This window comes from Salvia hispanica, chromosome 3 (genome assembly GCF_029641045.1).
Source record: "Salvia hispanica isolate PSC_SH4W2 chromosome 3, Shi_PSC_v1, whole genome shotgun sequence".
Lineage (NCBI taxonomy): Eukaryota > Viridiplantae > Streptophyta > Magnoliopsida > Lamiales > Lamiaceae > Salvia > Salvia hispanica.
In genome coordinates, this window is record NC_142694.1 from 5,450,614 (window position 1) to 5,465,689 (window position 15,076).

General features: G+C 39.0%; 3 protein-coding genes across 4 annotated transcripts; all 3 read left to right on the forward strand.

The window, feature by feature from the left end:
- The first annotated feature begins 757 nt into the window (after window positions 1-757).
- On the forward strand, window positions 758-2,506 carry LOC125212933 (WRKY transcription factor 22-like). Its single transcript, XM_048113242.2, has 3 exons — window positions 758-1,372; window positions 1,443-1,556; window positions 1,648-2,506. The coding sequence occupies exons 1-3, from the start codon at window positions 972-974 to the stop codon at window positions 2,204-2,206; spliced, it is 1,074 nt and encodes a 357-aa protein (XP_047969199.1). The 5' UTR covers window positions 758-971; the 3' UTR covers window positions 2,207-2,506.
- A 2,093-nt stretch (window positions 2,507-4,599) lies between these two features.
- Window positions 4,600-9,571, forward strand: LOC125213246 (protein SGT1 homolog). Its single transcript, XM_048113679.2, has 10 exons — window positions 4,600-4,844; window positions 5,499-5,568; window positions 6,848-6,972; window positions 7,853-7,985; window positions 8,197-8,293; window positions 8,398-8,463; window positions 8,651-8,789; window positions 8,875-8,951; window positions 9,073-9,177; window positions 9,291-9,571. Exons 1-10 carry the CDS (start codon window positions 4,682-4,684, stop codon window positions 9,396-9,398), a joined length of 1,083 nt encoding a protein of 360 aa, XP_047969636.2. The 5' UTR covers window positions 4,600-4,681; the 3' UTR covers window positions 9,399-9,571.
- A 365-nt stretch (window positions 9,572-9,936) lies between these two features.
- Window positions 9,937-11,942, forward strand: LOC125213245 (UDP-glycosyltransferase 88B1-like). 2 transcript variants are annotated; one of them, XM_089066902.1, is made up of 2 exons: window positions 9,937-10,302; window positions 10,375-11,942. In XM_089066902.1, exon 2 carries the CDS (start codon window positions 10,390-10,392, stop codon window positions 11,836-11,838), a length of 1,449 nt encoding a protein of 482 aa, XP_088923028.1. In that variant the 5' UTR covers window positions 9,937-10,302; window positions 10,375-10,389; the 3' UTR covers window positions 11,839-11,942. The 2 variants fall into 2 exon arrangements, with proteins under 2 accessions (XP_088923028.1, XP_088923029.1); XM_089066903.1 differs by having other exon boundaries at window positions 9,941-11,676; window positions 11,731-11,942.
- Window positions 11,943-15,076: the final 3,134 nt, after the last annotated feature.

A 15,076-nucleotide genomic window follows, 5' to 3' on the forward strand; every position in this document is an offset into this window, starting at 1 on the left:
AAATCATCAAAATCCCCAATATTATAATGCATGGCAAAGATAGTTGTCTTTATAAATTTATTTATTCTAAAGTTATTTCCAGTCATGCATAGTGGGTACTGTGGATTGTGGAATCATGTATTGATTCCAAACATAAAAGATTATTCTTTAATTTCTATCATATAATATTGTTAATATTACTAGGATCTCCTTCTAATTTTAGGGTAATTATTTGTAATCTTCTACATATCTGGATTACTATACCAGCACTACACACTGTCTATTCACCAATACATCCATTTTAGGGAAAAAAATAAAATACTTTAGTGATATCCCTATAATTAGTTGTGGCATATCAATCTACTCACTGATATAATTGCTATTCTTGATTATAACAAATTTGGATTGGGGGTACTAATTAAACCCAAAACACACATATATACAAAAGATCTTTGTTCCTAAAGATTGAAACCAACCCCATATTCTTATTGCCCATTATGAGTTGTGTTAAGTCAAGTTGTGAAAAGATGGCCACCATTCCATGAAAAAAGGGCAAAAAGAATATGGGATAATTAAATGGCTATGGTGCCACCAATATCACTCCATGATTTAAAATGGCCCCTTTTTGACATTTCCAAAAGTCAATGTTAAAGGCCAGAGATTCCACACCATTAATAAAACCCTAGCAACTATACATGCACATGAGATTCCCTATTTTAAATAATAGACATATGTTTTATTTTAAAACAAAATTATGCTTGGGCAAAAAATCTAAGATTTTTCTTGTGCATGAATGATTAACAAATCTTGCTGCAAACTGATAAAAGGCAAAAAGTAGAGAATGCTCATTCTTCTCTCTCTCTAAACACCATTATCATTATATAAGTGCACAGTAAAACTCTCACACTAGTATAGTTTTTATTTACAATTAAAAGTCAGCGCCAAGAAAATAAATCAGACCATTTCTTTCCTCGTACATACGCAGTGATCTGATGGATGATGACTGGGATCTCCACGCCGTGGTGAGAGGCTGCGCCGCCAGCTCAACAACCACTACAGTCTCCACCACCGCCGCCACCGATGCCCCTTTTCCACCTTTCCATGACAACGGCCCAAACCCCTTCGATTTTTCTGTGAATGTCGGAAACGATCCTTTCCAAGGTTTGCGAGAAATCTACCAAGAATTCTGCGGCGAGGATCCACCGCCAACCTCCGCCGTCGCCGCCGCCAGCGTAATGCCCTCTCCGCCGCTGCCGCGTCAAGATTTCATGCAGTTCAAGCCGCCGCCGCTCCGATTGAATATGCCAATTCATGAAAATGTACGGTTTCACATAGGCTCTTCCCATCAAAATTATCCCGCCGCGATTCCGCCGCCAGTTCGGCCACGGAGAAGGTAGCCTTTTCTCTCTCTCTCTAGAAATCTCAACGAAGTAAAGGATGACTGATTTTATTATTTAAAACAGGAAAAACCAGCAGATGAAAATGGTGCGTCAAATGACACAAGAAGAGCTCTCCGCCGATTCATGGGCGTGGCGAAAATACGGCCAAAAACCCATCAAAGGCTCTCCATATCCGAGGTTCGAGCAGAAAAGATAAATAAACAAAACATGATAAGAACGGACATTTTTTATTATTTATTTTAAATATTTTGAAATGTTGTTATTACAGAAACTACTACCGGTGCAGCACATCGAAAGGCTGCGCCGCAAGAAAGCAGGTGGAGCGGAGCCCGAACGACCCGGAGATCTTCGTGGTCTCGTACTCGGGCGAGCACACGCACCCGCGCCCGACTCACCGGAGCTCGCTCGCCGGAAGCACCCGCGCCAAGCTGGCTTCTCCGCGGCCTAAACCGGGCGGAAATGGCGCGCTTTTGTCTCAAAAGGGCCCGATGTCGGCGGCTGCGGCTTCTTCCTCTTCGTCGCCGGCGGCCGTAGCGAGTTTCTCGCCGGCGACTCCCTCGGTGGAAGGCGAAGGTGCGGCGCAGAGCGAGGACGTGAAGATGGGCGAGGGGGAAGACGGCGGCGGAGACGACGACGAGAATATAATCATGATCCCGAGCGATATGATGAACGATGATGACGACATGTTCACTGGATTTCAGGATTCCGATGGTCACTCCAGCGGCGGAGGGGACTTGTTTTCCCCTGGTTTGATGTCTTCACCGCCGTGGACGCCCACCGGATCCGCCGCCGCCACATTCAACGCCGGTGGCGGAGGAAGTCATTGATCTTTAATTTCTAGATACATTCATAGGAATCAAGGACAAGGAATATCTATCTTCCATAAATATTTCTACTATAATATATTCTAATTTGTATCTTAGCATTAAATATCTGTTTCTAATTTGTATATTAATATTTGCTGAGATTATTTTTGGACTTGTCGACGACATGTACCACCGCCACCTCAAAAAATTATTTATTAGACTACTTTAATTATTCATTGTATAGTTTAAATAAGTGAGCAAAGTCCTCGAAAAGTATTCACATTATAAATGGGTATGATATCAAATATTGTGATTTTTGTTTCTCTTATAGTCCATTTTCAATAACTATATTGATATACTCCGTACATGTGCTATAAATTATGGGGAGATTTACATTAGAATTCCTCCATTCAATTTTATATATTCTTCTTTATTCTTATTGTTTAACTTAATACGGAGCATTCCACTACTTTTTAAAAATAATTCTACTACTATGCATAGCTTTTTCATTTGCTCAAGGCAAAATCATCCGTTGTAGTAAATCTATATGAATACAAATTGAGCATTTAATTAATAATATATGTGGGGTTTAATATGTAGTACTACCTCCGTCCATCAAAATTTGTCTCATTTTTCCATTTCCGTCCGTCCCCCAAAATTTGTTTCATTTCACTTTTACCATTTTTGATAGTGAACCTCATATTCCACTAACTCATTCTTACTCACATTTTATTATAAAACTAATATATAAAAGTAGGACCCACAGTCCACTAACTTTTTCAATCCACTTTCCATTACATGTCTTAAAACTCATGCCGGGTCAAAGTGGGACAAATTTTGATGGACGGAGGTAACATGTGTTATAATCATTATGGACAATGATAAGACAAAGTCAGAAGCTTATCAAACTCATATGGGCAATGTTCATAACTCAGTTTTTTCTACTAACGAGATGATCTCAAAACTAAGTTATTGTCTCTCAAATTACATACACAAGATGATGTCCTCAAACCACTTTTGATGTTTCAAATTTTAGAAGATTTTTTGCTCCACATGCAAGAAGTGGTTTGTCGAATTACAAAAGAGAGGTGCTCATAACTCAATCCAGGCATTTGAAACTAAAAAATTAGACGACTTATAACTTTACATAAACAATACGAAAATAATACTCCATGTAAAATTAACAATTGTTGAATAGAGAAAGTACAATTCATACAAACGAAATTGAATAGATTAATAGAATGTTTTGGGAGCAGGCATCAAATCGAATATATAGAGTGGGGAATCACACGGTTTTCACGAAGGAGACAACACTAATTTACCCACTCAAATCCAAAGATCCCTCTTTTGTCCGTTTATAATATTCTAATCCCCACTAATTTATTTATATTAATGTTAATTTATTCCCAAAGATAGCAGGTGGAAGCCTTTCATTTTGCCCACTTTTTATTACCAAGATATCATACATTATTAACAGATTTTGTCTTGTCCTCATAGCTCCTGTTCTTTGGCATTATTTGCTCCTCCTTTTGTAGATTATTTGTAATACATTAGATTACTATGGAGAACTTTTTTGGTTTTAAATTTCTGGACTGATACTACTATAAACTAATTTGGCATTCAACACACTAATCTAATTTGTGGTTTCATTGATAAAAACATAAAAGATACAGAATTAATTTTTGTATATGAATTTAATGTTTTAATTTGTACTAATTAACAATACTTTAATATATCAATTATTTATTGTGAACTGTGAATTATTATCAATATGAATTGTTAAATGAGAAAAAAGAATGTAGGCATCCATCCAGCCTCTTCTCCCCATTGACAATGCCTGTACTGTAGTCTAAAAGGGCCCATTTATTTAGCCCAATGGAAGTGTGATTTGATCAACAACAAAATTGTTACTGTTTCAATGTATGGTAGTATGGTGTATGCATCCAAGAAATTTTCACTAACCAATATAAAGAAAATCCAATTACCGGCGAGTTGTTTAATTTGTTGACAACTCAAAATAGCAAAATGGATCTTAGTTCGTGTACTAAGAGAATTAAAAAAAAAAAAACAAGAAAACGCTACCGTTTTGTTGTAGCATAAACAATAAATAAATAAAGGTATAATTAGACTTAAAGTTAAAAGGGTGAATGTACAAAAATGACAGAATAAGTTAGTTTTATTGCTGCCCATTAGTATACTGTACTATTCTTTAATTTTGCAAGATTTAATTACACTTAAAAGGGTGTACAAAAATGACAAAATAAATTAGTACTACTACGTATTTTTATTGCAGCCCAATTTTGCAAGATCTAACTGTATTTGCACTTTCGGTGTGAAATTACCAATTACACCCCTTTAAATTTGCACTAATTACAAAAAACTGTTAATGAGTGGCTAATAGACATACAGATACCTATATGTAAATGCATATCTCCGCAAGTCGTCGTCTACTCTTCATTCACTAATCAATCCACAGTTTGGAGATAATCCCCATCAATGGCGTCTTCCGATCTGGAGAGGAAGGCGAAAGAGGCTTTCATCGATGACCACTTCGAGCTCGCCGTTGACCTCTACACTGAAGCCATTGCGCTGAGCCCTACCGCCGCCGAGCTCTTCGCAGACCGCGCTCAAGCCAATATCAAACTCCGAAACTTCACTGGTAATCTCAAATACTAGAAGCAATTATCAAATCTTTCGTTTATACTGCTATTTCTGAGAACTCTCCGAGTTTAATGGAGTTGAGTTGTGCTATTGATTGCAACAATTACTGTAGAATTGTCATTTTATATTCGCCCTCTTTTATCGGTAGGGGTTTATGGTTTGGGGCTGCCTGCGGTGGACAGTAAATGTGTATAGAAAAGGGAAGTAGTTCGGCTCTATTGGAGTTTAATTTTATATAAATGTGATTGGGATGTTTTCTGGTTTGTTGACCCGAAACATGATAGAACGAGTTGGGTTGTTGAAGCCTTGGGGATTTTGAGTGCATTGGCAGTTTTGCACTTGAAGATATGTCATTCTCTTGAAAAGATGCAATTCTAGTTCTTAAATTTGCACTTAATTGACTTTGAAATCAGTTAACGATAGCTGTTGATATTTCTAGTTTTTAATCTAAGGCAATGACTTATTGCTTCCAAATGAATTTCTGGTGTTGTCGTGGACGGTTTTAATTCCGCGATAAATTTATTCTCAATGCGTGCGCAAGATTGTGTCTTGTCGTATTCAGAAGTCAAGTTGCTTTTTATATTTATTGCTGATATTCGACAAAGCTTTTTTTGAGGTTATTAGTGATGTTCTTTAATTATTTGGTGAGCAGAGGCTGTTGCTGATGCAAATAAAGCAATTGAGTTGGATCATTCAATGTCTAAAGCTTATCTGCGTAAAGGGTGAGTTCTATAAGAGGACTAGGATTGAAAAAGTTATGAACTTATGATTTTGGAATGCCTATTTAATGGAAGCTAAATTACTCGTCAAGTTATACATCGGGAAGACACTGGATTTGATATATGCATGTTTGATTAGGAATCCATGATTCCAGTTAATTCAGAACAAGGAAGTGCTCCTAAAATATGAAATGAAGTTGAAAGTAAATGTAAAAACTTCGTGTCATTACTATACATGTGCATTGCATGTAAATCAATTTACCAACACTTTGCACATGTGTTTTGTTTTAATTTTATTAGCATTTAACTCTATAGCCCCCTTCCTTCTGCTGGTCCTTTTTCTATGGTATTCTTAGTGCAGATTATGTTTGTTCTGAGTTACTCCTATCCCAAGAGTCCATGACTGGAGTTGCTTTCTTGTTTCTGTCTTTTGAATAAAAATTGGCCTCTAGGAATTTTTCTTTTCCTACTCAATTTATAAATGTTTTCACACGAAACACGTACTGTTTAAGCACGCTACAGATCCTTTCTGAATAGCCTTTTTGATATTTTAGATCATCTGGGAAGGTTTTAATCATTACAATGCCAATAATTATGGACTTCCTTTATCTTCAGCAACATCATAATGGACTCCAGTATGACAATTTTTTCTTTATATTTGCTCAAAATAATTTAATGGAAGTTATTAAAAGGTATCCAACCAGTCTGTTTGCAGCAGAAAATGCTAACTCCTCCATGCATGTATGCACCTTGCCCATTTATTAGATGCCAGCATTGCAGCCTTTATGGCTGCCTGCTTGGTTGGCTCTAGTGTGCTGTTTCTAGTAAAACTGGTTGGAAGTCTACCAATTAGTTTATGTACCACCTTTCTGGAGTAGATGTATTCTGTAGCTATTGTCAAATGGCTGCTTATTCCAGTGAGCATTCTTAATTCCTATGCAGAAAAAGGAAACTGAAATGGCCATAGGCACTATTCATGCAGAAAATTGGGTTCGACTATACTATAATCACCTGACATTTTTTGATCTTTTTTCCCCAAAAAAAAAAATTTCTTTTAAACTTTTCTTTTGATATATGGCCAGTTTGGTTTGAGTCACTAAAAACAACTGTCTGCACTTTCGTCAGTTTTTGTGCTACATGTTGCTCAATCAATGATTACTACTATTTGATACTAGTAAATTTGATATAATCATAGATGTGTACATGTAATCATGTAATAGGTATTATTGTTCCTCTCTCCAAAGTTATCTATCTAAGTGCAGATTTTGTGTTCTTTGTATAGTTTGGCATGTATCGAGCTTGAAGAATATCAGACTGCTAAGGCTGCCTTGGAAACTGGTGCTTCCTTGGCGCCTAATGACTCCAGGTTTACTAAGTTTATCAAAGAATGTGACAAGCGCATAGCAGGTATTTTTGCTTCGCAGAACATCAAGCATGTGAACTTTCTCGTTTCTTAATACGTTTCCATGCTGCATTAAACTAGAATTTCTTGAATTGGCTTCTGGAAACAATATCACAGTGCCATCAATCATATATTGAGGTCAACTTGTTCATGAAATATTAAGTGCGTTGGTTCGCTGTCTGGTTATCTTTGTCAATTCGACACACTTGCTATACGCAATACTGAGTTTTCCTAACCTGCTCGAGATCCTCATGAAGTCTACCTTCATGGACCCCTTTTTATGATTTTGTGTTGGTAGTGCATGTGAGTGTATCCACTATTTTCATGATTTGGTTTCTTTTTTTCTTGATTTTCTTATATATAATGCTGAGTGTGGGCTAGTACCTTGGAGGTATGGCTTCCTCTTAGAGGAATTTCTTATTAATAAAAGATGCCACATGCATTAGGTTCTTTACTGTTATTTGTCAGGCATTTCCACTTTTGGGCTTCTGTTTCAAGCCCTTAAATTGTACTCCGTACCTTTTAGTTAACAAATTTTTTGTTGTTGACTTGTTTGCTTGATTATCATTTGCTCATGGCAGTAGTTTGAGTTACAACTCTGCTTTTGGAGCACAGATAGGGGAAATGTTTCTTCTACATGCTTGTAGCTGATTTCGGTGAAATTTTGCTTTTTTTGCTATAATTAGTTAAGCTTTTTTAATACTATTGTTTATGACACCATTGTTAGACCTATAATTCTTGGGTTCAGTATTCTTGTTATGCTGTTGACGTGAATTTCTTTAGCAGTTTGCTATTTTCCTTTACTGTTGGGCTGTAAATTATTGATTTTTCAGTGCACATTTGTACTCTGTGTGATTTACATGTTAATTGTTTTCTGTTTTTCAGAGGAAGCTGCTGAGTTTTCTACGGGATTAGTTGACAAAGCTCCAATTGTTGCTGCTCCTAATAATTTACCGTCAGTTGGCTTAGCCAATCAAGGAACAGCCATTACAGTGTCAACCTCCAAAACAAAATACAGGTAATTCAGTCATGTGATTGAGCTACTATGTTTTTGGCTCTCGGTTTTTGTTATTTTTTAGGGGAAGTTTGAAACTCATTGTTGTCACTCATTTTCTCAAAATAAAAGTACTCATGAGAGTTGTCAAAAGCTTGTCCTGGCATTGAATAATATTTTACTTAATTATATCCGGTTCTTCACAGTTTGGGATTGTTCTTTACATATTCTGCAGGCATGAATTTTATCAGAAACCAGAAGAAGTGGTGGTAACTATATTTGCAAAGGGCATACCAGCTAACAGCATAGTCATTGACTTTGGTGAACAAATAGTACGAGTTGCATGAGCTAGCAGTTTTTGCTGTGTTCTTAATTTCAGTTGTTTATTAACTTTTGCTTGCATGACAACTCCTTTTTGTCCTTGATTGATATCCAGCTTAGTGTCACCATCGAGTTGCCTGGTGAAGAAGCATATCGTTTTCAGCCTCGCTTATTTGGAAAGGTAAATCAGCAAATGCTGCTATTCGATTGCTTCGGCAAATATCTTGTGACATGATTGTGAGAGGAACATCTTTCGGAGGCTTGGGGCTGATGATACAAACTTTTCCTATTGGGGCTGTGCAGTCTAGTGTACTGCTTCAAACATTATAAATGCACCCGTCGTCTGATTTAATATACTTGTCGAACAGATATTTCCTGCGAAATGTAGATACAGTGTCATGTCTACAAAAATTGAAATCCGACTTGCCAAAGCTGACTCTACACATTGGACTTCCCTTGAATTTAACAAGGACGTCGCAGTTGTACAAAAAGCTACTGTATTATCAGGTAGATGTCTTTCCCGAAATGTCTTTCCTTTTGTAGTTAGCATGGAACTTAAGTTCGAGCCTTACTTTCCTCTTCTGTTCAACAGTCAGCAAACCCTCTTATCCTTCCTCCAAACCGAAAGGAGTAGATTGGGATAAACTGGAAGCTGAAATGAAAAAAGAGGTTTGCAAGTTGGAAATTAGAAATTAGCTACTTTTGCTGGTCTCTTTTGCTTTGAACTTATATGAATTCACATACATCCCTGTTTCTCGGACACATGATTTATATTCTTGTTATATGTCAGGAAAAGGATGAGAAACTTGATGGTGATGCAGCTCTGAACAAATTTTTCAGAGACATTTACCTTGATGCTGACGAAGACACAAAACGAGCAATGAGCAAATCTTTTGTAAGAACCGCTATCCCTTTCCTCATGAGTAGTCACGTTCTTTCTGCAAATTCAGCTGTTCATATTGCAGAAACATCGTTAATGCATTTTGTTCTGGTGCCAAATTACCATAGGTTGAGTCAAACGGGACAGTGCTATCGACAAACTGGAAAGAAGTGGGCGGCAAGAAGGTAGAAGGAAGCCCTCCTGACGGTATGGAGTTGAAGAAATGGGAATATTAAAATCTTTGATCATCTTACATGCTTTCACAACATGAATAACTTAGTTACAGATTGTGATTGAACTTGTTTATATATTTTCCCAGATCCAACTTGAGATCGATCTGCCTTCACAAACTTGAGTTGTGTGTGAATTTCTTATAGATATATGTAAGATGCACCGCTCTGTGTTTGCATGTTTTCCTCTTGATTTCTCTTGCTATCTTTGTGTAGTACTCCCTTCGGCTAAGATGACACACTTCTTAGTCGGCACGGAATTTTAGGAGTTGTTGGTTAATGTAGTTAATTAGAGAGAGAAATAGTGGATGTAATTTTAAATGGAGAAAGAAAGAGAGTTGAATATTTAATTGGAGTGAGAAAAAAGTAGTTGGTTGTATCAATTGAAGAATATACTGTTTAAAGAAAAATATTTTGGTTAATGGTGTTTTCTTCTTAGTAATATTCCTTCCTCCACCAAAAATTACCACTTTCCACCACACAATTCACCTCATATTTGTTCCAAGATGATAAATTTTTTTATGGGCGAGTGGAAACTTGTTCCAAAGTACTATTCCTTACTTTTGTTGTTTTGAACTTTCACACTTTTGAGTAAGAGAAATTTATTTTGAATTTTCTGACAATTCCTATAACGAGTCTGACACTACAAGTTAACATATAGGACAAAGTGCGTAGTATACAGGTCACTGCTTGCGCTGGCATGGGTTTGGTTTGTTCGCTTATCCAGACAAGCCACGAAAAACTGATTGGTTTATACTCCTATTAGGCAAGAAATGTGGAAATTGTGGTCATTATTGGTGTTCCACAATATATTAGTGTTAAGCAGTCCATATCCTATTTACTAATATGGTAGCAAAACTTGACCACATTACAACGGTCATAAAGTATCTCTTTTAAGTTCTTCAATTAGGTATGATTTCATATTTTACTTGATTGCATTCTTTATTCCACACTTTTCTCTCTCCTCTCCCTTTTATGTAAGGAGAAATGAAGTTAGATGAGAAGGAAACATCAAGAAATTGAGATGACAAGTCCAACAATAGTCCTCTACCCATCTCCAGGAATGGGCCACCTTGTATCCATGGTGGAGCTCGGAAAATTCATCCTCCACCACCACCCCTCCTTATCCATCACCGTCCTCATCTCCCCTCCCTCCTTCAACACCGGCTCCACCATGGACTACGTCCGCCACATCTCCGCCACCGTCCCCTCCATCTCCTTCCATCATCTCCCCACCATTTCTCTCGACCTCCACTCCTTCCCCTCCATGGAGGCCGTCATCTTCGAGCTCCTCCACCGCAGCACCCCACACGTCCGCTCCGCCCTCGACTCCCTCTCCCGCGCCACCCCCATCTCCGCCTTCATCATCGACTTCTTCTGCACCAGCTCCCTCCCCATCGCCGCCGAGTTCCATATCCCCACCTACTTCTTTGTCACCTCCGGCGCCTACATCCTCGCCTTCTTCCTCTACTTCCCCATTCTCCACAACTCCACCACCCAAAGCTTCAAAGACATGAACCAGCTTCTGCATGCCCCCGGCGTCCCTCCCATCCCTTCGTCGGATATGTTAAGGCCGATGCTCGACCGGACATCGTCAGAGTATCAAAACTTCCTTGATTTCTCCATTGAAATACCCAACTCGGCTGGTTTGATCGTCAATACATTTGAAAGCTTAGAACCTAAGCCTCTTCAAGCGATCCGGGAAGGGATGTGCAACCCTGGCGGGAACACACCGCCAGTGTTCTGCGTGGGACCGCTCTTGAACACTGAGAACCAGCGAGAAGAGTATAATGAGGTCGAGTGTATGAAATGGCTGGATAAGCAGCCTAGTAAGAGCGTCGTATACATATGTTTTGGCAGTTTAGGATTGTTATCCGCGGCTCAGCTGAGGGAGCTGGCGGTGGGGCTGGAGAGGAGCGGGAAGAGGTTTTTGTGGGTGGTGAGGTCGCCGCCGACGGAGGATAAGAGCAAGCGGTATCTGAAGCCGCCGGAGCCGGATTTGGAGGAGCTGCTGCCGGAGGGGTTCGTGGAGCGGACGGGGGAGAGGGGGATGGTGGTGAAGTCGTGGGCCCCGCAGGTAGCGGTGCTGGGGCACGCGGCGGTGGGGGGATTCGTGACGCACTGCGGGTGGAACTCGATACTGGAGGCGGTGTGCGCGGGGGTGCCGATGGCGGCGTGGCCGATGTACGCGGAGCAGCACTTCAATAGGGTGGTGTTGGTGGAGGACATGAAGGTGGCTGTGAGGGTGGTGGAGGATGAGGAGGGGTTCGTGTCTGCGGAGGAGGTGGAGAGGCGGGTGGTGGAGCTGATGGAGGGGGCGGAGGAGGTGAGGAGGGAGGTGGAGAAGAAGAGTGTGGAGGCGAGGGAAGCCATGGCCAAAGGGGGATCTTCGGTTGCGGCGCTCGGGAAGATGGTGGATTTGTGGACCTCTGCTTTGTCTTCTTAGCTGTGCGTCAATCGTTGTTGTTTTTGTTTCGTCTTATTCAAATAATTGGGCAATAATGTTTTATGTATGCAAGCTAATAAATAAATTTATAATTTTAGCATCAATTTATGTCACAATAATCTTTGAAGAGGAAGCTCAGTGAGAAATCTTAGAACAAAAAATAACTCAGGGGGAGTAATAGACTGATAGGGACTCCGCGGATCACTCGTCCCCATCCACACAACAACCGAAGCACCCTGCAGACGAGCTGATGGTCATTTATGTTTGTGAGGGGTGGAGTAGGAGATGAATTAGGGAAAGTATTAGGTGATCCCAACTGGTTATTTTGTTCCTTTTTGCACTAATATTTTTATCTGTTTATAGCTTAAGATATCGACGGCTATTGGACTATTGTTAGTGGATAATGAGAAGTTATTTTTGATGGGATTGACAAAAATGGAAAATGACCATATTTTTATAGGTTGGTGCATTTGTCTCTTCATCCCTTTGAGTTCTTGATTTTTTTTTTGGTTCCTATTTACATTAAGCCAATAAGGTTTGGAACTTACATACTATCTGTCTCTAAAAAAATAGTCAATGTTTGAAACAACACAAGTTTTAATACACAATTAATAAAGTAAGAAAAAGATTTTAAAAAAAGTAATTGAAGTATTGTTAGAGCGTCTCCGGTGGCGCCCCTCCCACTAGGACTTCCTACAAAACTGTCTGCCACGTCATCACTAGCTCCTTGACATACTTCGATTTTACATGGTTTTAGAGGGTGGTTTTGTATGAATTTGAGCATATTTCGTCATTATTAGGCGTGTTTATATCTACTTCTCTATTATGTTGGTATGTTGACCATTTTGTTAAGAATGTGTAGAAAAAGATACAAAATATGTGGATGTGCAGCAGCCTTGGTTTGAGATCATATTTACTAGATATTTTGAAGTCCAATCATCCCCTAATGCATATCAATCTCTTCGTCTTCGAAAGATCTTCGCGTGTGTATCTTGCACGCCTCAATCGGAGTTCGGTAGAAGAAGTTATGGCCGTTATACGAATACTGCGCTGTACAGAAAATCTCACCCGGCTGGGTGAATTATTACCCTATAATTCCACCCGGCCGGGTGGCGTAATTAAGCCTGCGAGACTCCAGAGAGTACCGAAGAATTCCCACCCGGCCGGGTCCGTCATTTTGGCGTTTTTAGAGCTGAAACGCAATTTTTTTGAAGAGGAAATAAGAAGGAAGAATTAGGTCAATTCTAGGCATTCTCGACAAGCGACAAAACACACGCTCTCTCTTTGTGAAGAACTCTTGGAAGTGGATTGAAGATTCAAGCTTCAATTCCTCCGCCAATTGCGATTCACATCATTATTTCCACTGTTTTTCCTTGTTTCTATTTGTTTTCTACCATGAACATGAGTAACTAAACATCTTTTATGTAGAATTCTTGGTGAAGATGCATTGATTTATAGTTTTAATCCAATTGATTTCGTTTTTATCTTGCGCTTGCAATTGTTTGAATTATTCTTGTGCTTTTTCCTAACAATTGCTTGATCACCAATTGAGAGTGTAGGGTTTCTTAGATTAATCGGGAGATGAAATATTTAACCTTGAAAGAAGAATAATTCACACCTTAATTCAATAAAACTCGAGAGAGTTGAGGTTTTGAGTGGGATCTTTAATCTAATCGAACTATTAGGAGTTAGGTCTAAGAATTAGAAGGGGACTTCAATTATTACACCTAATCTACGGATTTCTCACCTCGGGAGGGGGTTTAATCTATATTTGTGATTGACTCAACAATTCTAGAGACTTTAAATGGTAAATCGGTTTCAATTGGGTTAGGCTATGAGTTGTGCATCGGATCCTTGAATTCTGCATATTTCTCTATCATTTTCTACAACTTGCTTAATTGTTTTCTTGTTTAAGTGCTTATTTTAATCTCTGATTTTATATGCTTTTAGTAGTTGTTAGTTTAAAACCAAAATTCTCGATCGTAGGATAGTAGTTGAAATTTGTTCGTGGTACTTAGGTTTACACTAAATTGTCTCTGTGGGATACGATATACTCTTGCTTGTTGTTTGCTACGATAACACCGTACACTTGCGGGTATTATTTGGGTAAAATAAAGTTGAGTCACCCCTCCCATTCCACTTGTCACGACCGCACTTTGCTAAGGATAGCGAAAGCGGGTAAATCGCGACTAATGAGAGGGATTAAAAAAACGGGGAAAGAAAAGGGAAAAGAACTTGTGAATATGCCCAAAGGCCAAGTCGATCATATCATAGAATAGAAGTCAAATGTACCATTACATGGTCTTAGAACTAGAATAAACATTACATCAATAAATCAAAGTTCGAAGGTGAGATTCTAAGATGTCTCACTTCACAAAAGAGCAGTGGAATAAGTCCATACTAGACGACTTCGTGTATTAAGACACGAATCGTGAAAAGATCCACTTGATTATTTAGTAGCATCGACTCCGATCATTTCTCCATCCTCTTGACGTTCAACCTGCACATTTATAAATACATGCAGGGCTGAGTACAGGAGTACTCAGTGGACACATGCCGAAAACAAAACATACATTATATAGTTGTCATCCATCCACAGTATCACACGAGGGTTTTTCTTAAAAGGCCCGAGCATACTAAATTCTTTTTGTGAGCTAAAAGTTCGATTGATCAATCTAAGTTCTTTTGGATCCTCGCCTTATCTGAGAATCGTGTACCATGAAGGTAGCCACCTTCAGCGGACACATCGCCGGACAACCGTTGATGGCTCACGGCTCTCGTGCACGTTATTCTGAACAGGATTTGCGGTCCTATTGGGAACCGAATTCGTTAAACTCGGGCTGGCATCGCCAAAACCCGCGGGCTATTACCCCAACAGATAGGCCTCAAAACAAACATTTTATGGCATGACAACAACTTTAAAAATAATCACTGGTTCATTTTGAGAAAATGATTTTTCATATCTTCAAAAGTATTTGCTTTATATCCATACTATAGTGCTGGATATTAAAAGAAAGCCCACCTGATATGCTTATGTCTCAACTCAATTACTCGCTTTGGCCTCACTCGCCCTCGAGCAATTTATCCCTTGAAAATAAATAGCGTAGCACGCTAATTAATACTTGAATTATTTCTCTTTAGAAAGAATGCATGCATCATATTGGATAGCACCTATATCTCAGTCTCGGCTTATAGGATTTTTCTTAATCCTACCTCGGCTTTACTACTCTGCAGAGTT